The following is a 26,651-nucleotide window of genomic DNA, read 5'->3' as shown; positions in this document are numbered from 1 at the left end:
TGATGAAGTCAGAATCAAACACTTAAAATTATATGCTGGTTTTGTCATAATCTCAGTTTTTCTCTAAGCTCCATTTAATTGTGAAGGCAAATAATTTTCAGGAGAAATACGAATATTCAATTACATGTTTGAAAATCAGACATTTACACATCCACTTGCAATAAGTGCCAGAGTTAACATCAAAGATATGTGAAGGACCTCTTGTCCAAATGGAACATTAAGCTCCTCAAGCAGGAGAATTCAGCTCTTGCAAACCGGCATTATTCCAGCAAATGAAGCCGGCCCTTTAACAGATGGGCAACATACTCTTCAGCTTACTGATGGCCTAATAAAAGACAGTGTCTTTTTAAAGAATGAAGGACATGCGCTTCTCAAATTACAGGACCCAAACGGATTCTGCAGAATAAAATTAAGAAGGTGTACAACAGCTTGACCAAAATTAGGAACAGACTATGGGAACTGGATAGTTATAAACATCAATATCCAAATGACCTTTCCTTGGGGAAAAAAAAAAAAACATAGAGAAAATATGCATTTTTACGGTCAAAGCAGGTGGTAGTGTGTCATGGAATTATAGGCACTGATATAATAAAACCATGAAGCAAATTTCTTCTCAAAATAGAATAAAAATGTCCAGAAAGGGAGGTTCTTTTTGTATCACACACCTTTCCTTTCAGATCGGTCAACACTTATACTTCTTAAAATGAAATTTCCTCAGTTGACTGTTGCAATATCTAAATTAAACCCAGACCATAGAGTCAAAGAAAATGAAGGTCTCGGCACTTCTGCTCACCTTTCACGCTCTTCTTTCATTTTCTCCAGCTCTTCTTCTCTCAGGCCACCATGCTTCAGAGCACCTTTCTGCTCAGCCTTTCCACCCTTATCCTCTTTCTTCTTTCCAAATCTAGTGAAACATGAAGGAGAAGGTTGTTAACAGTAATCACATTGTGTTTGCCGTAAAGCTAAGATACTTATGGGATGAACTCATTAAGTCATACTTCTTTACTTGAAGGAAGTCAAGATCATTTTGCATAAAATGGAACTAAAAGAAGAGAATGAAAGCAGAAAAACAATGCCATTATGAAATTCCCCCTTTTCTGTCTCCTTTGTTTCCTTCTTTCCTTCCTCCTTTTCACTCATATTTATCATGTATCATACACAATATCATGTGCTTTTATGGAAGTCTGAGAAAGACAGAAACATCAGCTTGTTTTGTGATTCTTCTATGATTCAGGTTGCTTAGAGGTAGGACTTTCTTTCTTTTTTTTTTTTTTGAGACAGAGTCTCGCCCTGTCACCCAGACTGGGGTGTAGTGGCATGATCTTGGTTCACTGAAATCTCCGCCACCCGGGGTTCAAGCGATTCTCGTGCCTCAGCCTCCTGAGTAGCTGGGATTACAGGTGCATACCACCACGCCCAGCTAATTTTTGTATTTTTAGTAGAGACAGGGTTTCACCATGTTGGTGAGACTGGTCTTGAACTTCTGGCCCTAAGTGATATGCCCACCTCAGCCTCCCAAAGTGCTGTGATTATAGAAGTAAGATACTGTACCTGGCCAGGACTTTCTTTAAAATGTCTATGTCAGGTCTTCCTGTGATGAGATTCTGATTCCCTTTGTATGTGTCAACAAAAGGTAAGGGAGAAGGGGCAGCAGAAGCACACATAATTTGAAAATTTTCCTTATTATTTAGATAGACAAACATTCAAGACTAATTATGATGACCTATTAATGCAATAGAGAGTGAGAAACTAAAGAATTATCATTAATATTTAAATAAAAACTGATCAATCTCCTAAGCAGGCTTCCCGAGCTCCAGTGTCATTGGCACTTAAAGGTAAACTCCTGGAATTATACAACAGTGCCACGAGAGGCCTTACTGAACACCTTGCTCAATGCTCTCATTTTACCAGCGAAGAACCAAAAGCTCTGAGAGGTGTTGGACCTTGACCAAGATCTCCCAACAGAGTCAGGGAAGGGCTGAGATTAGAACCCGATCTCCGCCTGTATGCTTTCGTTCATGCACAATCACTCTCTAATGCAGCCCCAGCTTCCTGAGTCAGCTCTGGAACACAATGAAAATATAATACAATTCCGCAGAAAGGGAGGTTTCTTTGGGTTAGTATGTTCTGAGCATTCCTGAGTGCCTGCGATGTATATAGTTAAATGGGCACAGTGGCAATTATGATGCTTTACAAAAACCCCATATATTTTTAGTACTTTTAGGAAAATGAAAACTGCACATTTGAAATAAAAAAGACACGGCTGGGCACAGTGTCTCACACCTGTAATCCCAGCACTTTGGGAGGCCAAGGCGGGCAGATCTTGGCTGATGGTGAAACCCCATCTCTACTGAAAATATGAAAATTAGCTGGGCGTGGTGGCACACGCCTGTAATCCCAGCTACTTGGGAGGCTGAGGCTGGAGAATCGTTTGAACCTGGGAGGTGGCAGAGGTTGCAGCGAGCCCAGATCACACCACTGCACTCCAGCCTGGTGACAGAGCAAGACTCCACCTCAAAAAACAAAAGACACAATTGAATTATTTCTAGGACATATTCTTATATAACAGGCATTTTTCCCAGTAGACATTTTCTCCAGATGTAACTCTTATGGTCTTGTTACCAACAAACATGAAAAAGAAAATGACCTATTTTAACCAGGTGCTCTATTAATAACCAGGAGAAAAAGTCACTCAGTTACGCATGATCTTTAGTTAAGGTAAACATTCTTCTTAAATCTGTTAATCCCATTTATTATTTGCTTTTTATTAAGTAGCAGCAATTTTAACTGCATGTGTATGTTTGTGTATAAGTGTGTATGTGCATAGTTCCAATCCTATCTTTCTGTCTATCTATCTAAATAACCAGCCGGGCGCGGTGGCTCAAGCCTGTAATCCCAGCACTTTGGGAGGCCGAGACGGGCGGATCACGAGGTCAGGAGATCGAGACCATCCTGGCTAACACGGTGAAACCCCGTCTCTACTGAAAATACAAAAAACTAGCCGGGCGAAGTGGCGGGCGCCTGTAGTCCCAGCTACTCAGGAGGCTGAGGCAGGAGAATGGCGTAAACCCGGGAGGCGGAGCTTGCAGTGAGATGAGATCCGGCCACTGCACTCCAGCCCGGGCGACAGAGCAAGACTCCGTCTCAAAATAAATAAATAAATAAATAAATAAATAAATAAATAAATAAATAAATAAATAAATAACCTGGGGAGGCCAGGCGCGGTGGCTCATGCCTGTAATTCCAGCACTTTGGGAGGACAAGGTAGGTGGATCACCTGAGGTCAGGAGTTCAAGACCAGCCTGGCCAACACAGTGAAACCCTGTCTCTACTAAAAATATAAAAATTAGCCGGGTGTGGTGGTGCATGCCTGTAGTCCCAGTTACTCGGAAGGCTGAGGCAGGAGAATCACTTGAACCCGGGAGGCGGAGGTTGCAGTGAGCCGAGATGGCGCCACTGCAGCCCAGCCTGGGTGACATAGTGATACTCTGTCTCAAAAAACAAAACAAACAAACAAACCACCCCCCTCCCCCCCCAAAAAACTTGGGGCGATTCCTAGATTTTTGTTTGTTTTTGTTCTTTTGAGATGGAGTTTCACTCTTGTTGCCCAGGCTGGAGTACAATGGCGTGATCTCAGCTCACTGCAACCTCCGCCTCCCCGGTTCAAGCAATTCTCCTGCCTCAGTCTCTCAAGTAGCTGGGATTACAGACATGCACCACCATGCCTAGCTAATGTTTTATATTTTTAGTAGAGACGTGATTTCACCATGTTGGCCAGGCTGGTCTTGAACTCCTGACCTCAGGTGATCCGCCCACCTTGGCCTCCCAAAGTGCTGGGATTATAGGCATGAGCCACCGTGCCCAGCGATTCTTAGTTTTCTTCAAATTATACATGCTTGGGCTGGCCTAATACCCCCAACCCTGCCCCAGCACACACACAGAGAATCAGAGTCTCCTCACTTGAGGATCTGACATATACATTTTGAAGCAAGTCCTGTACTTCAAGCAACCAGAATAATAGAAGAATCACAAAACAAGCGCATGTTTCTGTCTTCTTCAGAATCCCATAGCAATGGGCATCTATTTGTAGCTTCCTAGACTGTGATTTGACTATAGCAGAGGGTGTTAGTCAAGTGGGAGCTCTGAGTATCACACCTGGAAGGTGGCATTGCTCATATTAATAATTGTGCTATGGCCCTGCCTTCCCTAGAAGCCTCTTCCAGTCTTCTGCACATTTCTCAACTTATAATTTCAATCAGCAAGTATTTTTTCCTGAACTTTCTCCCTCCATTGCCATCTCTCCATCTCTCTCTACTCCTACTGTAGTTTTTTGGTTGTAGCCAGTCTAGTCTTGGGACTCTGGTGAACCAACTGTCAGCTTTAATGCTATCATCCCCCAGTCTGGTTTTCTGTCCTTTTGTCTCTTTCCGGTTTCCCTTTCTGAATTTATTCCTTTTCTTTTCACTGAAGAAATATCCATGTATCATTTACAGATGTAGGGAAAAGAGAAAAAATACAGACAAAAATATAAGAACATTAACTTTCTTTCTTTCTTTTTTGTTGAGACTTTGTTTCACTTTTGTTACTGAGGCTGGAGTGCAGTGGCGCAATCTCGGCTCACTGCACTGCAACCTCCTCCTCTTGGGTTCAAGCGATTCTCCTGCCTCAGCCTCCCAAGTAGCTGAGATTACAGGTGCCCACCACCATGCCTGGCTAATTTTTTTGTATTTTTAATAGAGACGGGGTTTCACCATGTTGGCCAGGCTAGTCTTGAACTCCTGACCTCAGGTGATCCGCCCGCCTCGGCCTCCCGAAGTGTTGGGATTACAGGTATGAGCCACTGCGCCCGGCCAGAACATTAACTTTCAAATATAATTCAGAATTGCTCGATACATTCAAAACCTCTCTTTAACCTACAGAGCAGGAGATAGCTAAATAATGTTTTCATGAATACACTCTTTAGCATTCCAGACCCATGTAGAAGAGTCTTAGGGGTCAACATGATTACTGTAAGTATGTTTATGTGACAAGTTAATAGCTCAATACATCACATGAGATAAATAACTTTTGCTTAAAATGTCATTAAATATAGTACTGTTTGGGCAAAATATTCAATATGGTGGTGAGTCAGGGTAGAAATAACACTTCAGGAGGTTGATGAGGGCAAAAAATTTTGCCAAAAGCTTTACAGGTATTAGGCTTTTTTTTTTTTTTTTTTCAATGTCCCATATTATTTCTGCTATATTTGCAGGTTTTGGGATTTCTGAGGTAAAAGCAGTCTTGTTTTGGGAAGGTAAAACTAACCATTTCCTAGCCTACCTTGATCTTTATTACCACACCCAATAAATTATTTTTGTTTCTGGTAGCTAAAATATTTCACTTGTACTACATACAGTTCAGCAGTAGTGCATTATGCTTCCCTCACAGTGGAATATATGTTTGGTAAGAAAAAAAAAAGTTAGTTGTAAGTAAATTCTGCAAAGTATTTTCTTCTTAGCAAGAACCGCCAATAACAGTCAAATCAAGCAATTCTACAAATATTATAAATGCTTCGATTTAAAGTTCATGATCCTTGATTAAAGTTTCCAAAAAGAAGGGCAGAAATAGCTGTGAAATTTATTGTATTAGCCAGAGGAAATGATTACAAATTACCTTATTTTGTAAAGTTTGGGTAGGCTCGAGAACAGCATTATTAAACAATAATCTTAAAAAAAAAAAAAAAAAAAAAACTCCCACATTGTTAAGATGAGGAAATTGAGACCCAGAGAAGTTAATTGCATTTTATTTATTAACACACTGAATTCTTTTTCATTTTTCAATAAGACAACTTAATTATCAGTAGTGGCAGTAAAGGAGGGGAGGAGAAAGTGAGGGGGAAAGACTCGATTTGGTGACTTTCCAAGCCTTTGTTTTCCTTTCTGTAGCAGCCTTTGTGGGGATCATTTCACAGCCACTCTTACTTTTACTGAGATATAGAAAGAGGAGTTGAGGAGGTTTATCTTCCATTAGCTATTTTTGTGAGAAAAGTCGCAAACCCTGAATGGCTAAAATTACTACTTTATATTCCAGAGTTTCAAATATGCACTGCATTCCAGGCCTCCCATTATCTGTTACCTTAGAAATTTGAGAGTTGGCAATTCTGGGCTAGGTGCCTTAAGGAAATTGCTTAGAGGTCAACCTTACTTTATATAAAAGATATTTTCTTAAAAAATTCTGTGCAAACATATGGTTTTAATCAATAAAATCTTATTTTACATGTACCTGGGAAGGCTGTTTAAAGAATCTTATGATGGATCTTTTTTGTAAAGTGGAAAAATCACCTTTCAACATATCCTTTATGTAAATTTAGATGTTCATGAATTACAAGTTTGCTTAAAACACCTGTCCATTTCTCTGTTCATTACTATAGAGGTCATATGAAACAGATTCATGGAAAATCTTTCTTCTTTCCTTACTCTCTCTCTTTCTTTCTTTCAAAAAATATTTATTAGGTATCTACTAGCTGTTAGAAATTATAAGCAATTGATATAGGTTAATATTATGTTGGCATACAAAACTACACAATATCCTCATGAAATTTACATTCTAACAGAGGAGACAGTTACCATCTGTCTGTAGTTGTTAGTTGTGGTAAGTGCTGTAAAGGATGTCAGAAGAGACAATAATAGGGAAGTGACTGATTGGGAAATGCCTCAGTGAAAAAATAGATTTAAGCTGAGAATATAAGAGTGAGAAGTTCCAGACAAGCAAAGAGTGGGAGAAAAGTCTTGAGGGTGAAGGAAACAGCACATGCAAAGGACTTGTGTGGGGAAGGCTTGGTGTATTCAAAGCAGTAAAAGAAGGCCAGAGCCTGGGAGATGAGAGGAAACTCTGTCAGGATGCAGATGGAAAAGCGAATGGGCACAGGTGTGAGAGAAGCTGGTGGTTTAATCTAAGAGTGATGGGAGTAATTTCTTAGTCATTCAAGGCACAGAGAAGCTAGGTGGGGAAACTAGGGGATAGATTTAGTGGAGGAGAAACGGCAGAGGAACCAAGTGTTGAACACTTGTATTCATCATACAACGTGATGAATATTTTAAAAAGACCATCCTGGTGCTGAAATAAAAAGCAGAAAGTAAAAGCAGTAACATAAGTAAAACCAGTGATTTAACTGACTGGGGAGACTTCTGCAGGAGTGAGTGAAAGATGACAGTGACTTGGACTAGAGAAATGGCCATTGAGAAGAGAAGATAGTGATTTGGAAATGGTGAGTCAATGAAGAGGTATCAAAAAATTCAATTTTAAACATGATTATTATTGTAATATATCTTTGGGAAATTCCAGTAGATGAGCTCAGGCCTAAGTCCTGAGACACTGTAACACTTCAAGGAGTGGGGGTGTGGGGAGAGGCAGTTGGACAACAGAGACAGAGAAAGACCAGCAAGAGAGCTGAATGAAAATCAAGAGAATGTGGCTGGTTGCAAAAGAGTTTAAAGAGTGCTGCAAGAAGACAGACAAGGTCAACAGATGGGAATGCTGCTGAGACGCCCAACGAGGTGAGGACTGAAAAGGGTTCATTAGATTTGGCAACATAAAGTCATTCATAGCCTTGGCAAGGGTCAGCGGAGTAGTGTGAGCAGAAGTCATGTAGGCATGATCTGAAGAGTGAATAGTGGGTAAGTATAAGTGTCTGTACAAGCATTACAGACTGGGTGATGGGAGGGAGGTAGCTGCAGGTGCAGTTGAGTGCTGCTGAAGAAGGAGGTTTTCAATCTGGGTTATACCACAGAACATTTCAGTTGCTGACAGGAAAAGAGACTGAGAATTCGGAGATGGAGGACAGAGAAGAAGAAAGTTCTTTTCCCTCTTTATTAAGGTAAAATATACATAACATAAAATTTGCCATTTTAGCCATTTTTCAGTGTACACTTCAGTGGTATTAAGCACACTCACATTGAGAAACCATCACACTATTCATGTCCAGAATTTTTCATGATCTCAAATGGAAACTGCGTACCCACTCTACAGTAACTCCCCACTCCTTCCTCTAGCGCCTGGTAACTGCCATTCGACTTTAAGTCTCTATAAATTTGACTATTCTATGTGAAATTCACATAAGTGGAATCACAGAAAATTTATTCATTTGTCTCTGGCTTATTTCACCTAGTAGAAGGTCTTCAGGACTCATCTCTGTTGCATGTGTCAGAATTTCATTCCCTTTTAAGGCTGAATAATATTCCATTGCATGTACATAACCCCATTTTGTTTATCCACTCATCCACTGATGGACATTTGGGGTTGTCTCCACCTTTTGGCTATTGTGAATAAGGCTGCTATGAACATAGGAGATGAAAGTTCTTGATAAGGAAGGAGGATAGAGATAGCGTCTCTGGAGATACTAGTCTTAGATGGAAGGAGACTCAGAAAGGGCAGCAGCCTGGGAGAGGAAACTAGCTTGTTTATGGTGTAGGTAAAGGGGAAGTAAAGGAATTCCAGGGCAATTAATGCATCAGTTAATGTGATGCAGCATGTATAAGAAAAATGGTTTCTATCCATAAAATGAGATCTCTTAGAATTTAAGAAATCAAAGATCGAATTGCACAAGGTAGACAAGAACCTCAGAGAGGGTTATAGAAAAACACCCCACGTAGACCTCCCTAATGTTGTTATATTGTCTAGGTAGGGAGGTTGTGAACAACCATCTGGAAAAGTGGAATTTGATAATGGTTCATTCATTCATTCATCCATTTATTCATTACTGAGCAGCCACTACACATCACAATAGCCTATGCACACGGAATTGAACCATTAACAACATGAATCGTCAGGTAGATATCTAACCCCTCAATTAAACTAAGTCCCTAGAAGCCTATTGTTTTCTATATAATAAAGATTTTAATATTATTCTTAATAGTTTTCTTCTAGTTTCTCAGCAAATATTTTCTTCTATTTCTTTCCTTGGCTTTTCTAAGTAATGATGACATTCAAATTCCTCCTAGACTCCCATGCATACGCTGATGAATGATTCAAATTTACAATATGTACAGCTTGACCTCTGGCATTTTTCCCGTCTACTTTCTCATTTAATTCACTTCTTAAAGAGGCTACATTCTATCTACAACTTTCCTCCCACATCTCACTGTGCAATTTATGCAGGTATTACCACCGACCCTTCTACATCCTCTTAGTGCACACACTATACAAAAGTGATCCTGAGCAGTGTCCTGTGAGAACTAAAAAGTCAGGCAAGGAAAAAGTTCATTCACTCTTGTTCCAAATAGCTGCTTAGCTATGAATCCAAAGAGAGCTGAAAAGTTTGAAACAAAGTCTGTATAGCTCCTTCTCCAATCAGGAAAAGTCTTTGGGTGTCAACGATGCATTTGGAAAAAACTACAACATCTAGTCATCGCTAATATTAAAGTCTGACATCTATGGAACAATGTCACATGTGAAAACTTACAAACTTCGCAGTCATAGTATTTTCTGGACTTGGATAATGGTTTGTCCACTCTGTAACTAGCTGTCTTACAAACTAGGCATGATAGCTCCTTACCATTTTATAAATTACACAGTTTGAAATAGTTCAAGCAAAATATAGGGGCAGAGAAGTTCATAGGCCCTTTACTATTATTTCCATAGTTGATTCTGAAATCCACCCTATAAAAGGTTTCTGTTGTCAGATGTATTCTAAATTGGGTTCTGAATTAGCATATACATATGCTGATGAAATTAACTTCCATGTATTGTAATCTCATATGGTTTTGTGTCACAAAGGTCTTTTCTTGTTTATCTCACATGGTTCCATCGTACTTGAGAGTTAATGGGTCTGATAAAAATTCAGTGAAAATTGACCAATTAGAGTTCCCATCCCAACCCCCTTTTGAGGGTCCCTAAGGGCATTAGTCACTTTCATGTTAATATTATTGATAGAATAATAAACAGATTTGTGTTTGTTGCAAATCAATCTTGATTAAGAAGGAAAGATATTCTAATTCTATTTCTGGTCCCCCACACTGCCTTGGCTAAGCCTGTAGCTTTTAAGGAGGGAGGCAAAGTGCTATAAAACCCAGGATGCTTTTCACAACAGTAGGGCTATGTTTTTTAAATCCATTCCGTGGCATGCAAAAGTAGATAGGGATTTGCCTTGTAGAATGTGTACACAAGTAGAGACTGAGTGAGCTGATGCTTTAATAATGAAAGACAAACTCAATATTAAAAATCTTCCTAATTAATCCTAACTGGGTCAGGCAGTTGAAACCCTGAAATTAAGTTTTCTAATTAAAGTTTTAAATTTTGATATGTTGTTTAGACATTTATCCTGAGTATGTTTATATGTTTCCAAGATGATGACAAGCTACATGAAAACAACAAACCTGTTTAATCCCACTGATATCTGTATCTGCTACCCCCTTTAAGGCCAACCTTTTTATCCAGCCAAGCGTTAGCAGCTACTTTTCTCTGGGTTGTCACTCATTCCTAGAATGTGGCTCTGAAATTGGTGGTCATGGTAGTTTTTCATTCTGAATCAGGGAATCTTCAGATCTCAAATATGTTGATGTTTGTTTTTAGGATTAAAAAGCAGGGAGGTCCTATAACATTCTACGACTTCTAAGTGGATAAAACATCTGCTGGGGAGAGCCTTAAGCAGCTCTCTAGCTAAATTCAGCTGCTGGGAATCCTTGAGCTAATTTGCTTTCCCCATACCAAGGGGCTAGGAAATGCAATGGATTTAGAAATACCAGATACGTTAAAAATAATTCTAGAGGGTCCAGAAAGTAAAGTAAAACACATATTACCAAAAACTAATATTTTTAAAACCAAACAAACAAAACAGAGAGTCTCTGAATGGACATTTTGTAAGAATAGTTAAGAGATTTGTTAGACACTGGATATTGCTTTTCCTGAGCTTTTTGTAGCAAATAAAAACTGTGCTCTGAGATTATTGAAGCAGCACTCTGTTAGGGTGGAAAAAGGGGGAACTTATGGAAAAAAGGCCAGAAATTAAATTTAAATAAAAATAAGCATGAATGAGTGGGCAAGAAAGATAAAGATTCTAATAAGGTATGATTTTCAGATCCACACAGGGACTCTTAAAAAGCTTATTAACTGTCACTGAGTTTTAAGTTATTCTACCCCTCTGCTTTCCAGAAGAAGAAATACTCTTCAGGAGCACAGCGAACTTTGATTAATTGCTTTCATACACTTTCACTGGCTTCAAAACATGGTAGTCAAGAGCCTTAGTGACTCAGACGAAATTCTTACGATTTCTGGTAAAGACACTTAACAGGAGCATTACAGAAACAGATCTTTTGGCATTTCTTATGTTTTCTTAATAGTTAAAAAAGCTTTTCCTTTTGTTAAATGTTTACTTATTTCAAAGCAGTAGAATGTATGTCTTCTTCATTTTATGATTATTATTTTTAAGTGGATCTTCGGGCTGTTCTGAAGGCTGGTTGAGTAAATAGACACAACTGATGGCCTGTGCATAAAACCCCAACACTGACTCAGATACATCACTTCACTGGAATTCAGACTTCAGTCAACAGCCAGATACTGCCTTTGCATTTGTGCACCCACAACATCCCTTTCTTCCTCTTTCCTTCCCTTTTCTCTACCTCCTTTGCCCCGGAAACCCAAAAACTAGGAAAGGAAAGAGTGTTTCGAGACCAAACCATACTTCACTGCTAAACTTTCTATCAACTGTGGGAGGTTGCCCATTTGACTTGCCCTTCCCATGGCCAGTTGGCCCAGGCTTGCTCCACAATGGCCACAGATTCATCCTGCAGAAGGAAATGGTCCCTACAGGAAACAGCTCTGAAGTTATCATTCACAGGCAAATGGGGTCATCTCAGCAAATTGCCCAGAAAGGAAAAACTGACTAATGTCAAAGAAAATAAATCCAACAAGGGCTAACTAAAAATTCTGTGGGAGCTGGAGGCCTCATCTGTAGTCTCGAAATAAAACATCAAATACAACTTACATTCCACAGCATAAAGTGACACACAGGCAATTTGTATATATTCCATGATCAGAACAAACAGATCATGGTGTCTGCCTTGTTATGTGCATGAAGAACAAATGGATGATATGAAGAAATGAATTTTTTTTTTTTTTTTTTTTTTTTTTTTTTTTTTTACAATTGCCTTGCAAAGGACCATTTTACCAGGAATCCTGAATCCTACTGTTCCATCTTATCTTCAGATGTTAAGAGAAACAGGGCATATTTTCTATGGAATTCATCAGCACTAAACAAGAATAAAATGATTGAGCTCCAGACCCAGTCTAATGGGAGTAAAACTTATCTTTATAACTCTGATTGAACAAAAAAAAATTATCACTTCTTTGATGCCCAAATTAGCATCTTTTCTTTAGCATTCTGAATTAATTAGTTGAGTGACAAAAGAATTAGTCCATGTAGGATCAAAGCTGAAATCATATTTATCTGAAATTTAAAATTAAGAACACACAGCATTAACCCTCTATAGCTCATGTAATATTCTTTCATGTTCTATATATTCCAAACCTGCTGCACGTCACAAAAAGTATAACTAGAGCTTTTTTTTTCATATTCTTCTTCTTCTTTCTAATATATAAAATTTTGCCTGAAAAGACAATGAGAACATCTCAGAATTGTTTTTCCCCTGGGGGTAAGAAACTTTTCCATTGTGCCATAAAAATCTTAAACTATGTAGCTTTTTTTTGTCAAGCATTTATTGTATAAATACAAAAGAAGAAAAATAATTAATGCATGGTAGACCTTGTAAGAGAGGCTTAAACAATAAAAAAAGAGTTATTATATTAATTCTTAATAAACTATATTAAGTTTGAAACTGTTATTAAAAGGTGAAAGCTCTCAACTTTGGTTTTTAAAAAGTTTGTTTTGTTTTCCATAAATGTAAAAGCAATTTTGAATAAGGGAAATTGTTGGGGGCTAATTTCTGAGATGTCTCAATTCAACAGAACTCAAATTTATTCCTAGAATGAAATGTAAACCCAAAGCCATCATTAAAGATGATTAATCTGCAAGATGTCTTCTATAAAAAACATGATGTCTATCTCATACTTAGACCTTTCATTCCAGAATTTCATAAATTATGGCCTCCTTAATCTAAAGTATCAAATAAATATATGTGTGAAGTTGTTGCTTTGCTCTCTAAAGTTTTGACGCTACACATCTTTGACATTAGATTGCATCCTATCATTAAGAGAATTTTAAATAATAGGTCAGGCATGGTGGCTCACGCCTATAATCCCAGCACTTTGGGAGGCCAAGGCGGGGGGGATCACCTGAGGTCAGGAGTTCGAGACCAGCTTGGCCAACATGGTGAAACCCTGTTTCTACTAAAAATACAAAAATTAGCTGGGCATGGTGGCATGTGCTATAATCCCAGCTACTTGGGAGGCTGAGGCAGAAGAAAGAGCTTGAGCCTGGGAGGCGGAGGTTGCAGTGAACCGAGATAGCGTCATTGCACTCTAGCCTGGGTGACAAGAGTGAAACCTCATCTCAAAAAATAATAATAAAATAATAATAATGATAATACCTCCATCTGTATGTACTCTTTCATAGAAGAGTTCTTTTGAAGAAAGAGGTAATTGGAAAATATGAGCCCTAACTTAGTTTGTAAGGCAGGGATCAGATTTTAATATTTTGATGTTAGATTTAAAGTTAACTAATATCTCTTTTTATTCTGTAAGTACCTTAAAAGTAGGCCATAAAATGGAACTGATTCTCAACTACCAATAAACTTAGAAAAAAAATGCATATCCTGAATGTCTCAAATGAAATTCTACATAAGACTACGTTGACTCTTCTACGGCTGACAAGTCACAAGTCTCTATGAAATTTGTCAAACTAATGTTGCCTGCAAGGATCTCCATTCATTTCTTAAAAGTTTAGAACTGCCCCCTCTTTCCTTAGTTTAGAAATTTGGGATCTATGAGTAAGACAGAGTTACCAATTGCAAAATGAGGAGTAATTCATTACTTTAAGTATAGCTGTTATCTATTCATTGAACCACATCATGAATATTGTAGGCACCCTCCAGGACCCATAGTGCCTCATCTGGAAAGAGCTGACCTAGTGTGATGGGACAGTCATTTCAGGGCCATTGTGACCAACAATTCCCCTTTATCCAGAGGAGCCTGAACAAAAGACAACATTTTTTTTCATAGAAATAGATTTCCCATGGGATTTTAATATAGTATTATAAAAGTAGATACAATTCCATTCTCCAGCAGCGTGATATCACTAAAGCAAATATATCCAGAATTAAACAACAACAACTTGATTTCTAACAGGGTTTTCTAATCACCTGTAATTCAGAAAGAGCTATTACAAATAACACACAATCACAAAAGTATTGTATACTCTCACCTGGAAATGCATAGTAGCTTAGCACATAGTGATGATTTACAGTTTAACCAAAGAAATCGGAAATTGATTTATAGTCTGTCCTCAGCATCAGCCTCCTATTTGCTTGTCTACTAGACTGTGAAACTACTATTCTGCTATGTAAGTATATTTTATTCTTCCTCCCTTTCCTGTACCAATGGTTAATTTTTCCTTTCTTCAATACCACAGATGAGTAATTTCTGCAGATGCAGAATACTCTTCTACAGTTCAAAATGGCTGCCAGTATTCTCACAGAATAACAAAAGAAACTGGTGCTAGGAATTGTTCTGTATGTGTAATTAAATGCACAATCCTAGGAAGCACATAATTAAATCAACCAGAGGTCTGAGCCTCTGGGTGGAACATTCCAGATGGGGTCTCTGGTGAGCATACCTTTAAAAGAAATGTGGGTGACTCTCAATCAAGTAAATTTACCAGAGAGTGTTTCCTCATCTCTGGGGCTCTTTTTAAAAATGAGATACATTTTGGATTATATCACAAAAAGAACTGATATTGAAAACTTCACTTCTGCCCAGCTACACGTTTATCCAGATGACAGAGGTGTCTCATAATCTGTCACAATGCGTAAAAACTGGCAGCCTGTGTTTCTGAACGGCTGTGGAAGGTGCAGGGAACACCAGCAGCATCACTTGGATGATGGCTGGAATGGCAACCGTTGCCCAGAGCATCTGCAACCTGTATTTGGCTTTGGATTTAATGCTTCTGGTCTCCCCATTTTTAGTATTTCTAAACTTCACCACCTAATATTGAAGTGACTTCCAAAAACCAATCCTTTTTACAAACTTTACAGTCATATTTGATTCTGTAGAAAGCCACAGTATTTGTGCTTTTCATTTTGGAAGGTTATTTGGAAACTCAAGCCAATATATTTTTTCAAGTGTGACTAAGCTGTTGTCATTCATTTTACACCAACCCGAACACTCTCCAGGACCCATCCTACTGAGCTCCACATGCTCACTAATCCAGTCAATCCAGTGATGGAAGAATCACTTTGGATAAAAGAACAATAAATCCAACCATTATCTCAGTTCTATAAAAGTAATATTTGAGTGCATTAGTAAGAAAGAAAAGAAAGAAGAACCAGAAAAATGAACAATTTGTTAAGGAAAGCCTGAGCTTACATTATTTAATCTAAACTAACTTAGCAAGTTGGAGGAGAGGTAGTTCTACAAAGGTCATATTAATGGACCCAAATCAGAAGATTCATTAATAGTAATTCCAAAGCAATTTCATTAATGTCTGGCATCTAAAACAATGATTATTTAAGAAGGCAACATTTTCAAGGGGATTCGTAAGTGTTCTGAAATGTAAAATGCCATTAAGAACCAATCACGTATTACATAGAACTATGGTCTATGTATTTATATATGTATTGGATTTCTGTGTGAAATATGTATATTATATACTGACTGACTTTATGCAAGCACCAATAAATTTCAAAAATAAGTTTGTTTAATAAACACTTTTGAAATATTGTTTACTTATCTACCTCTGTGAAAAATATTCCATTTTCATTTTTTAGTTATAAAGAGATTTGTTGCAAAATATTTTTATTGGTTTAAAAATTAATAGGTAGTTTCTTAGGGCTAGGGGAATCTGTGAGATCATGTTTATCTAATCCCTCCCAAAGCTCAGAAAGTCAAGTGACCTACCTAACATCACACTATCACACGAAGTAACTGGGATCAAACAGGGACCTGAACCCCTCAACTCAGCACAAAGTGCTTTCCATCCTGCTCGGTGCCCCAAGTATTTGTACATATATTGTCAATTATGAACTGAAAAATTTGAATCCTTAAAAAAAAAAAAAAAAACTCTACTTAAAGTTTCATTTTTTTTTGGTAAGTTCTCATTGCTCAGAAACGCAATTAGCCAAAATGACAAAGTCCAATTTAGTGACTACTTGGCCAAATATAACATGCCAACCAACCTGCGGACTGGATAACTTTCCCATTATCCTAAGCTCCCTGTTCACTGACATCCTCACCCTGTCCACAGACAGAGTCTTATTATAAGCCATCTGATTTGATCAGATTGCTAAGAAACAATTACTCAATTATTTAGCTCAATTGGTTAGAACACTGTGGTAATGGGGTCAAGGTCATGGGTTGGCTCCCCGGTGTAGGCCAGTTAACTTGGATCTTTTCCATAACCACAGGCTCTCCTCCCAACCCCAGACAGTCTTACCAATACATGCCAGTGGTCAAAAGGGCACTTGTCAAGAATATGTGGATGGAGCAGCATGAATCCATCACTTCTCCCAGAAAAACAGCTCAATGCCAGTTTTGTTGACCATATGTGGATTAACAGTAACATTTTCACAGGAGAAAGACAAAACATGATTCCAGACTTTGCAATATTGCAGAATTGCAGATCTAGAGTTCTAAATGAAATTTTTAGAAAATATAAAAGCCTATCATGAAACTTAAATTTATAGAGAAAGTTTTAAACATAGGCCAGTGATTTCTACTAAAAATATTTTTGAAATTAAAAATTTGCTTTTGTGAAATACCTTGATTTTTGAATATTGGCTCAGATTTTTAAAAAAATTAATAGTCTGTGGCTTCCAAATAAGGTCTACATCTACATGGGTCAAATTCAGGCTGTGGGATGCTAATTTGCAAAATATTGGTATACTGAAATACCTATATATTTAGATATACAAATATATGCATTTTAATTAATGTAGCTTCCTTAAATAAGTATATCTCATTGAGCTTTTCACTGACTGGTAGCTACTGGCTTAGGCCTCAGCTAATGTTGAATCAGAAGGCACAGAACTGACACAGACAAAGGGGCTGTGCTACCTTTCAATGGTATCATTATTTGATGTAAAAGAGAGATTAGCATGGCGAGAGTCATTGGGTAGCACTTGGTAGATGAAGCAGAATCATATCAGGCTTCCAAAACTCAGGCTACGTATGTTTTTTAGAATACTGAACATATGGATTATCAGTGTTTTTCCAGAAAGTCCTCTATAGGAATTTATAAATTAACCAAGCTAGAACATGTCCATTCTAAATAATAACACAGTTTTGCAGTTTAGACTATGTACCAAAGTTTAAAACACTAAAATAAAACATTTTTGTTAAGATTTCATACTGCATATTGATCTTTTTAAAATCAGTCCAACTCTTCCTCTATCAGGTAGCAAGAGAAGGGACGATATATTTCTATGTTTTACAGGGATTTAGGAAAGAAAGGCATGTGGCGTGAGTATAAAAAGTACTAGAAAAAAAGTACTGCATAAACTCACTTGAATTTGGTGATTTATTAGCTAATTAACTAATATATGACAAAGCTTTGTGGATTCCTGCAAACTAAATTATGTATCTCACAAACAACATAAGCTAATCACATTTCTTATTATATCAGTAGACTAAGAAATCTTATCAGCCTAAAAATATCAAATTAATTCAGGAAGTATTTTTCAAATACCTATTAAATATCAGGCTCTAATGTGAGGTGCTGGAGATAAAAAAAAAAAAGTTCAATATTTTCTCTTAAGGAATTTATAGTCTAGTGAATAGTAAATGTTTCTCGAGTCCAAAGGAAGATCTCCAAGAAACAGAGTATGAGGGCTCTCAGGGTTACTATGTCAGCATTAGAGGAGTGCTATAGATGATCTTGCTGGTCAAAGGTCTTAATTTTGTTTGCTTTACACTTTTGAACTCTGATGGAAACTATGGTTCTCTCTCCCAGGAAATGTGTATACATTTCTATTTATAATTTCTAAGAGTTCACAGATTCCCGAAAGACTATGTGTACCTATGCATGGATGTTAAGTTACAAATGCCTGCGTTAATGCAATTAAGATTCTCCCCGCACCACAAATTAACCTCATGCTTTGCCGTGGAGAGCACACAGACACAGCTAGGAAAGACAACAGAGCTAGGAGGTTGGCAGTTTCTGAGTTGGAATATATTATTTTAGGTGGACTTTTAGGACTGGCCATAAGTCCATCATTGAATCAACAAGTACCAAGCACTATATAGGAATCAAAAATAAGTCAAAGACACCTACTCAGATCTATTTTACTAGAGTGTCATCAATTCTCAGTGACTCAGAGGCTTTTTATCTCCTATGTAGATTACCCACAGCCTGTGCTTCCCCTTTTTCTCTGTCTTTCCATTTTTATGGTCACCTGAGGACTCATTAGTGCTTCTACCAGAGGATGAGTAAAGGAAGGGAAAGGATATAAAACTTAAAATGAGTCAATTTTGCTACCCTTAAGTAGTTGAGGGAAGAAGAAGTAGCTATTATAAGGCTTGCGGATTATGTGAAGATTTCTATTATCCATTCTCTCTCTGTCAAACTTACCAAAAATAATTAAGAGTTGGCTGTAACCCTCCTTGGAATGTTAAAATGATTGATGGTTGTGGCAAGTAACTACAGTAAATAAGATGAAGTGAGGTAAACTGTGCTAAGGAGAGATAAAAAACACAGTTTCAAGTCACAGTTTCAGAGTCCCAAGGAGCAATCCAACAAGCATCAAGCCAGTGGGTAATTTTATAAATATAAATATTAGACGCAAGGGCAAGAACCACAAATTAGGTTAGAAGAAGGAAGTAAACATCCATGCGATGGTATACTACTCACACCACAACCTATGAACACCCAGTGCATTTTGCTAACGAAAGAAGCCAGATCCAAAAGGCTACATACTGCCTGGTTCCATTCATTACATACCAGGGAAGATGAAACCACAGAGATGGAAACCAGATCAGTGACTGTGAGGGGATAAGGGGGAGATCTGGGGTTATGGAACTATTCTGTATCATGACTGTGGATACATGACTCTTTGCACTTGTCAAAACCCATAGAACTGTATACAACAGAGTGAATTTCACCATATGTACAATCAACCAAGATATGGAGGGAACCCAAACAGGAATACAAACTGTAACAAGTAAAGCTAATGATATTACAAATAACTAACATAACCACACTGAAGGACTTGAGAAAGAAAAGAGCTAAGTATCATTAGAAAATAGTACTTTGAGAAAATACCACAAAGCTAAAGGCAAAAAGAAACGTACATAAATACTGTACTCTGGTTAGTACTAGGGTATGGATTAGCAATACTGAAAAAACTTTATGAATATATGAGGGTTGAACAAATAAATAATTATATTGCAGATAATCAGAGCCAGTTTTCTCACCGTAGGAGAAAGAAGTTACAAATAAAGAAAGGGAGGAAGAGGCTAGAATGAATACTGTTGTGTTGGATTAGAATTGGAGGTATCAGTATAAACTCACAGTTTTTTAATGTACATACAGATTCGGAAGTAATATAGATATGTGTATACATAGTTTAGAACTATGTATGTATGTATGTATGTATGCATGTAAACGTTCCAGGTTCTGTTTCCTGAGAGAGTCTAGAAACAATGATACTCAAGCAATGAATACTCCTAGAGCTCAGATCTTGGTTTCTACAATAAAGGAACCAGCCTTCCTTGGAGAAGTGGTTGATCCCTGGGCTGTGGCGGGGAACCTATTGAGGTAAACTGACAGCATTTCACAGTGCCAAAAAATAAGAAACTTATTCAAAAGGTATGGACAAGTTAAAAAGGAACAGGAGTTATCCTGAAAATGCTCCCGGTGGCCAATACCGAATAATCTGAGCAACAAAATAAATGATAGGTCTAGATTATAACCCTTAGAATAAAATAAATACCTATGAATCTGTAATGACATAAATAATTGAATAAAGACATTAGTGGTGGGAGAAAGTATAGCTCTTCCTTAGAGAAGAATTTCAATTAATTAATGTAAAAGGAATTAGTGCAACAGGAAATCACCATTGAAACACTATGGTAACGATTGCTACTGACAAGAACCACTAACGGATGCTAAAAGGTGTGGGTGAAAGTATGAGAAGAAACAGTATATTTGCATAGTTTCAAAATATCTTCCCCAAGATATGTATTAATTACAAAGGGAAAAATCAAAACTTTATAGTGAAGAAACCCAGCAGAGATGGCTTAATGAAATGATCAAGATGAACACCACTAGTTATAAGATATATCAACATCATGTACTTCCTAAGAAGAGTATATCACTTCAGCAGTATTCAAGTCAAAAATGCATAACCTCAATCTAATCATGATTTAAACAACCCAAACTGAGGGACATTTTACAAAAGAACTGACTACTACATTCCAAAGTAACAAGGTCATGAAAGCAAGGAAAAAAGGAGGAACTGTCACATAGCATAGGAGACCAAAGAGATATAACCAATAATGCAAAGTGATATCCTGGATTAGATCCTGAAACAGGAAAAGGACATTAATGGAAAAACTGGTGAAATTCAAACAAGGTTTGTAGGTTAGTTAATAGTTTTGTAACCATGTTAATTTCTTAGTTTTGGTGCTTGTACCATAGTTAGGCACTATTTTAACATTAGGGGGAGTTGGGTAAAAAGTATATAAAAACTACCACTTTTTTGCAAATTTCTGGTAGTCTAGAATTAAAAAGTTTTAAAACAAAAAGAAGGAAAAGGAGAAGGTAAGAAATGATTAGGAAAGGTTAAAGAAGGAAATGCATAGTTATTTCTATTCTGCTTGATGCATCCCTCTAATTTCTCGTTAGACCATGTACTAATTCCCCTTTCCTACCCATTAACTGCAGACCTCCCCCAAACAGAAATCTATACATTGTCTATATGTTCCTGAGCTTTTCAGACATAGGTTTATTAATTTAACTGTATCTACAAATACATACCCCTCCCCATTGACTTTTACTGGTTGGGAATCACTAGATTCAAAGGAAACGGACGTGAAGCTAGAGCATAAGCAATGAAGACAGGAAGACTGGTATAGGTGCCAGCCGGAAGGATTACTCTCAAACAGTACAAAGAAGTGATAAAGATGACAAGCAGAAATAGGTAAAATTAGAGGAGACAAATTAGTAGATACGAGTAAGCCATAAATATATAGTACCTTCCAACCTTCCAAAGCTTGGCATTATCTACTTTGAACACAGCCTTTTGAGGAAGTTACTACTTAACGACATACGTAATTCGCAGATCTACTATGGAACACTTGATTTTGATTAGCAAGGATTGAAGAAACGCAAATATGAATAGCAGATGGCACTGTGACAAAAAATTGTGAATTTTGTGTGTACTGTATACCATGGGCAATGTCTATATATATATATATTTTTTTTGAGACAGAATTTCTTTTTTTTTATTATTATTATACTTTAAGTTCTAGGGTACATGTGCATAACGTGCAAGTTTGTTACATATGTATACTTGTGCCATGTTGGTGTGCTGCACCCATCAACTCGTCAGCACCCATCAACTCGTCATTTACATCAGGTATAACTCCCAATGCAATCCCTCTCCCCTCCCCCCTCCCCATGATAGGCCCCGGTGTGTGATGTTCCCCTTCCCAAGTCCAAGTGAACTCATTGTTCAGTTCCCATCTATGAATGAGAACATGCGGTGTTTGGTTTTCTGTTCTTGTGAGTTTGCTAAGAATGATGGTTTCCAGCTGCATCCATGTCCCTACAAAGGACACAAACTCATCCTTTTTTATGGCTGCATAGTATTCCATGGTGTATATGTGCCACATTTTCTTAATCCAGTCTGTCACAGATGGACATTTGGGTTGATTCCAAGTCTTTGCTATTGTGAATAGTGCTGCAATAAACATACGTGTGCATGTGTCTTTATAGCAGCATGATTTATGATCCTTTGGGTATATACCCAGTAATGGGATGGCTGGGTCATATGGTACATCTAGTTCTAGATCCTTGAGGAATCGCCATACTGTTTTCCGTAATGGTTGAACTAGTTTACAATCCCACCAACAGTGTAAAAGTGTTCCTATTTCTCCACATCCTCTCCAACACCTGTTGTTTCCTGACTTTTGAATAATTGCCATTCTAACTGGTGTGAGATGGTATCTCATTGGGGTTTTGATGTGCATTTCTCTGCTGGCCAGTGATGATGAGCATTTTTTCATGTGTCTGTTGGCTGTATGAATGTCTTCTTTTGAGAAATGTCTGTTCATATCCTTTGCCCACTTTTTGATGGGGTTGTTTTTTCTTGTAAATTTGTTTGAGTTCTTTGTAGATTCTGGATATTAGCCCTTTGTCAGATGAGTAGATTGCAAAAATTTTCTCCCATTCTGTAGGTTACCCGTTCACTCTGATGGTAGTTTCTTTTGCTGTGCAGAAGCTCTTTAGTTTAATTAGATCCCATTTGTCGATTTTGGCTTTTGCTGCCATTGCTTTTGGTGTTTTAGACATGAAGTCCTTGCCCATGCCTATGTCCTGAATGGTACTACCTAGGTTTTCTTCTAGGGTTTTTATGGTATTAGGTCTAACATTTAAGTCTCTAATCCATCTTGAATTAATTTTCGTATAAGGAGTAAGGAAAGGATCCAGTTTCAGCTTTCTGTTTATGGCTAGTCAATTTTCCCAGCACCATTTATTAAATAGGGAATCCTTTCCCCATTTCTTGTTTCTCTCAGGTTTGTCAAAGATCAGATGGCTGTAGATGTGTGGTATTATTTCTGAGGACTCTGTTCTGTTCCATTGGTCTATATCTCTGTTTTGGTACCAGTACCATGCTGTTTTGGTTACTGTAGCCTTGTAGTATAGTTTGAAGTCAGGTAGTGTGATGCCTCCAGCTTTGTTCTTTTGACTTAGGATTGTTTTGGCAATGCGGGCTCTTTTTTGGTTCCATATGAACTTTAAAGCAGTTTTTTCCAATTCTGTGAAGAAACTCATTGGTAGCTTGATGGGGATGGCATTGAATCTATAAATAACCTTGGGCAGTATGGCCATTTTCACGATATTGATTCTTCCTATCCATGAGCATGGTATGTTCTTCCATTTGTTTGTGTCCTCTTTGATTTCACTGAGCAGTGGTTTGTAGTTCTCCTTGAAGAGGTCCTTTACATCCCTTGTAAGTTGGATTCCTAGGTATTTTATTCTCTTTGAAGCAATTGTGAATGGAAGTTCATTCATGATTTGGCTCTCTGTTTGTCTGTTACTGGTGTATAAGAATGCTTGTGATTTTTGCACATTAATTTTGTATCCTGAGACTTTGCTGAAGTTGCTTATCAGCTTAAGGAGATTTTGGGCTGAGACAATGGGGTTTTCTAAATATACAATCATGTCATCTACAAACAGGGACAATTTGACTTCTTCTTTTCCTAACTGAATACCCTTGATTTCTTTCTCTTGCCTGATTGCCCTAGCCAGAACTTCCAACACTATGTTGAATAGGAGTGGTGAGAGAGGGCATCCCTGTCTTGTGCCAGTTTTCAAAGGGAATTTTTCCAGTTTTTGCCCATTCAGTATGATATTGGCTGTGGGTTTGTCATAAATAGCTCTTACTATTTTGAGGTACATTCCATCAATACGGAATTTATTGAGCGTCTTTAGCATGAAGGGGTGTTGAATTTTGTTGAGACAGAATTTCATTCTGTCACCCAGGCTGGAGTGCAGTGGCGTGATCTTGGCTTACTGTAACCTTCGCCTTCTGGGTTCAAGCGATTCTCCTGCCTCAGCTTCCCGACTAGCTGGGACTACAGGCATGTGCCACCACACCCGGCTAATTTTTTATTTTTTCTGTGAAGACGGGGTTTCACCGTGTTAGCCAAGATGGTCTCAATCTCCTGAACTTGTGATCTGCCTGTTTTGGCCTCCCAAAGTGCTGGGATTATAGGCTTGAGTCACTGCACCTGGCCCCACACATATATTTTTAAGAACCAGTATTCAAGTAATAAGAGCTCTTACTGTAATACTTGCTAATTTAAATTAATGCAGAGATATAAGATGCTGCCACTTTTTTTCTTTGCCAATTACTAGGATTGCACATAGTAAGTAGAGAATTAGCCAAATTTTGCTAAAGAGTGTGGGTAATACAGAAGTCATTTATGAAATTATATTTTAAAATAATATAAAATAATAGCTCATATCTTTTCTTTGCCTATATACCGGTTAATATAAGAGTCTATGGCTTTTTTAACAACAACAGAAAAACAAATATAATAATATTATACTTCAGCATAATCATGGAACATGGGTACATTCGGATTTGTCCCTAAAGATTCAGCATGCACACACAGATTTCACTTAACATTTTTCAAATGTCCAGGTTCACCGGAGGCCAATCCCATGAAATTCTGAGAGGAGGGACCTGTCTGCCTGTCAATATTAATATCCATAAATTATAACCTCATATTTGATTGCCTCTAACATTTTTGGTGGTGGTAGGGTTTTGAAGCAAAACCAGAGGCAGTTCAGTGAATATGCAGTGAACTAGCTGAATTATGGAGCCTTTGAGAACAACCATTGCTCATATGCTTCAAATTCACTACAATTTTTCAATTAAAGTCTGCGAGAATCAGTATTTAGCCCTCTCAAACTCCCCTCCATATTTTTTCTCAGAAGTTTTTTCATGGCTTCCTGATTCAAGACTTTGAAGGAACCTACTGATAACTTACTCAGAGCCTATCAGCAGCTGCTTTAGAAGTACCCAGAGACAGTTCTTTTCTCCTTAAAAAAGAAAGAAAAAAAGAAAAAAAGGCTGGGTGTGGCGGCTCACACCTGTAATCCCAGCACTTTGGGAGGCTGAGGTGGGCAGACTACAAGGTCAAGAGATTCAGACCATCCTGGCCAACATGGTGAAACGCCGTTTCTCCTAAAAATACAAAAATTAGCTGGGTGTGGTGGTGCACACCTGTAGTCCCAAATACTTGGGAGGCCGAAGCAGGTGAATTGCTTGAACCCGGAAGGCGGAGGTTGCGGTGAGCCAAGATCGTGCCATTGCACTCCGGCCTGGGCAACAAGAGTGAAACTCCGTCTCAAAATGAAAAAAAAAAAAAAAAAAAAATCATGTCTCTTTTCTGCTAACTTCCAGCTCTGGGAGCATGGTGAAGCTGCACTCCTGAGAAGCTGCACTCACTCCTGAGAAGCTGTGGCTTGGTAAGCTCCGGCAGAGTAAGAATACCTCAGTATGCAGCTCTCATTTTGGCTTTTCTATTCTGAATGTAAACAGGCTAGCCTTGGGCCTTCTGAGGTAAAACAAAGAAAAATGACACTTACTTGACTCCTTCTTCTTTTTTTCCCTTCCACCTCTGTCTCCCTTAGGCAGTTGGCTGACAACAGGTATCCAGTACCCAGAACTCCAATGGATTCAAATCTCTTTGTTCATCCTACCTGTTCAGGGCACTAACATCAGGAGTTTACACTGGTTGACTGATGGCTTCACTGTGCTGTGAAGGAATTTCAATGCGTCCTCTCTTCCTGGCTTTTGCATTTTAAGTCTGTTATAACTGTGAGAGGGTGGTGGACCCTTGATCCCCCCACAAAGGATTTTAGGTGTCTGGAGGCAGGTATAAGTTGCTTTTGTGGGGTGAGGTGGTGATTCAGAGAAGGACATATTTTAACCCTAAAAGTGGATTACATCGGCTGGGCACAGTGGCTCACGCCTGTAATCCCAACACTTTGGGAGGCTGAGGCAGGTGGATCTCCTGAGGTCAGGAGTTCAAGACTAGCCTGGCTAACATGATGAAACCCTGTCTCTACTAAAAATACAAACATTAGCTGGGCACGGTGGCACGTGGCTGCAGTCCCAGCTACTCGGAAGGCTGAGGCAGGAGAATCACTTGAACCTAGAAGACAGAGGTTGCAGTGAGCTAAGACCTCACCATTGCACTCCAGCCTGGGTAACAAGAGCGAAACTCCATCCCAAAACAAAACAAAACAAAACAAAACAAAATTGGATTACACCATGTGATACTTGGTCTCGGTATCAAAACTGATTAGAGGGACCTGATGTTCTGTGTGCTCTTGTCCTTTTTAAAGACGTGAGCCAGGAGACTCCACTTGGCTACCGGAGCTGGTAGGGTGTGAGGACTCCAGTCCCTTGTGGGCTTCTACCAGATCAGAGACTTGGAGCCCCTTATCTTTGAGGATAGGGTTGGGGATCTCCCTCCCATCCTTTTAGGCTCATCTGAGTGCTGGTTCTTTCCCTCTTCCCTCCCTCTCATCCCTCATTTCTGGCATTCTCTTCTGCTGACCCAGTTTCTAACACCAGCAATTATACCCCATACTGGTGTTTCCCAAACTTCTATGATCATGAGGAGCTTATTTAAAAAATGAATTCAAAGCCCACCCAAACTTTGAATCAGAATTTCCAGAATCAGAACTCTGAGTCAGAATCTGTATTTTACCATGAACCCCAGGTGAAACCTCGTCCAGGCGAAGACGGGAAACACTGATCTTTTCCTGT

The 26,651-nt window shown here is 38.3% G+C and overlaps 1 protein-coding gene across 4 annotated transcripts in view; it reads right to left on the bottom strand.

Annotated features, from left to right (window-relative positions):
• The window catches only part of PARD3B (par-3 family cell polarity regulator beta), a 1,041,361-nt gene that overhangs the window by 216,003 nt on the left and 798,707 nt on the right, over window positions 1-26,651 (bottom strand). For all 4 annotated transcript variants that reach the window (XM_026454609.1, XM_026454611.1, XM_026454610.1 and 1 more), the window contains one exon: window positions 794-904. In XM_026454609.1, the coding sequence (XP_026310394.1) occupies window positions 794-904 (111 nt within the window). The remainder of the gene's footprint in view (window positions 1-793; window positions 905-26,651) is intronic.

Source organism: Piliocolobus tephrosceles, chromosome 11 (genome assembly GCF_002776525.5).
Source record: "Piliocolobus tephrosceles isolate RC106 chromosome 11, ASM277652v3, whole genome shotgun sequence".
NCBI classification, from domain to species: Eukaryota; Metazoa; Chordata; class Mammalia; order Primates; family Cercopithecidae; genus Piliocolobus; species Piliocolobus tephrosceles.
This window is presented reverse-complemented; position numbering and strand designations above follow the sequence as displayed.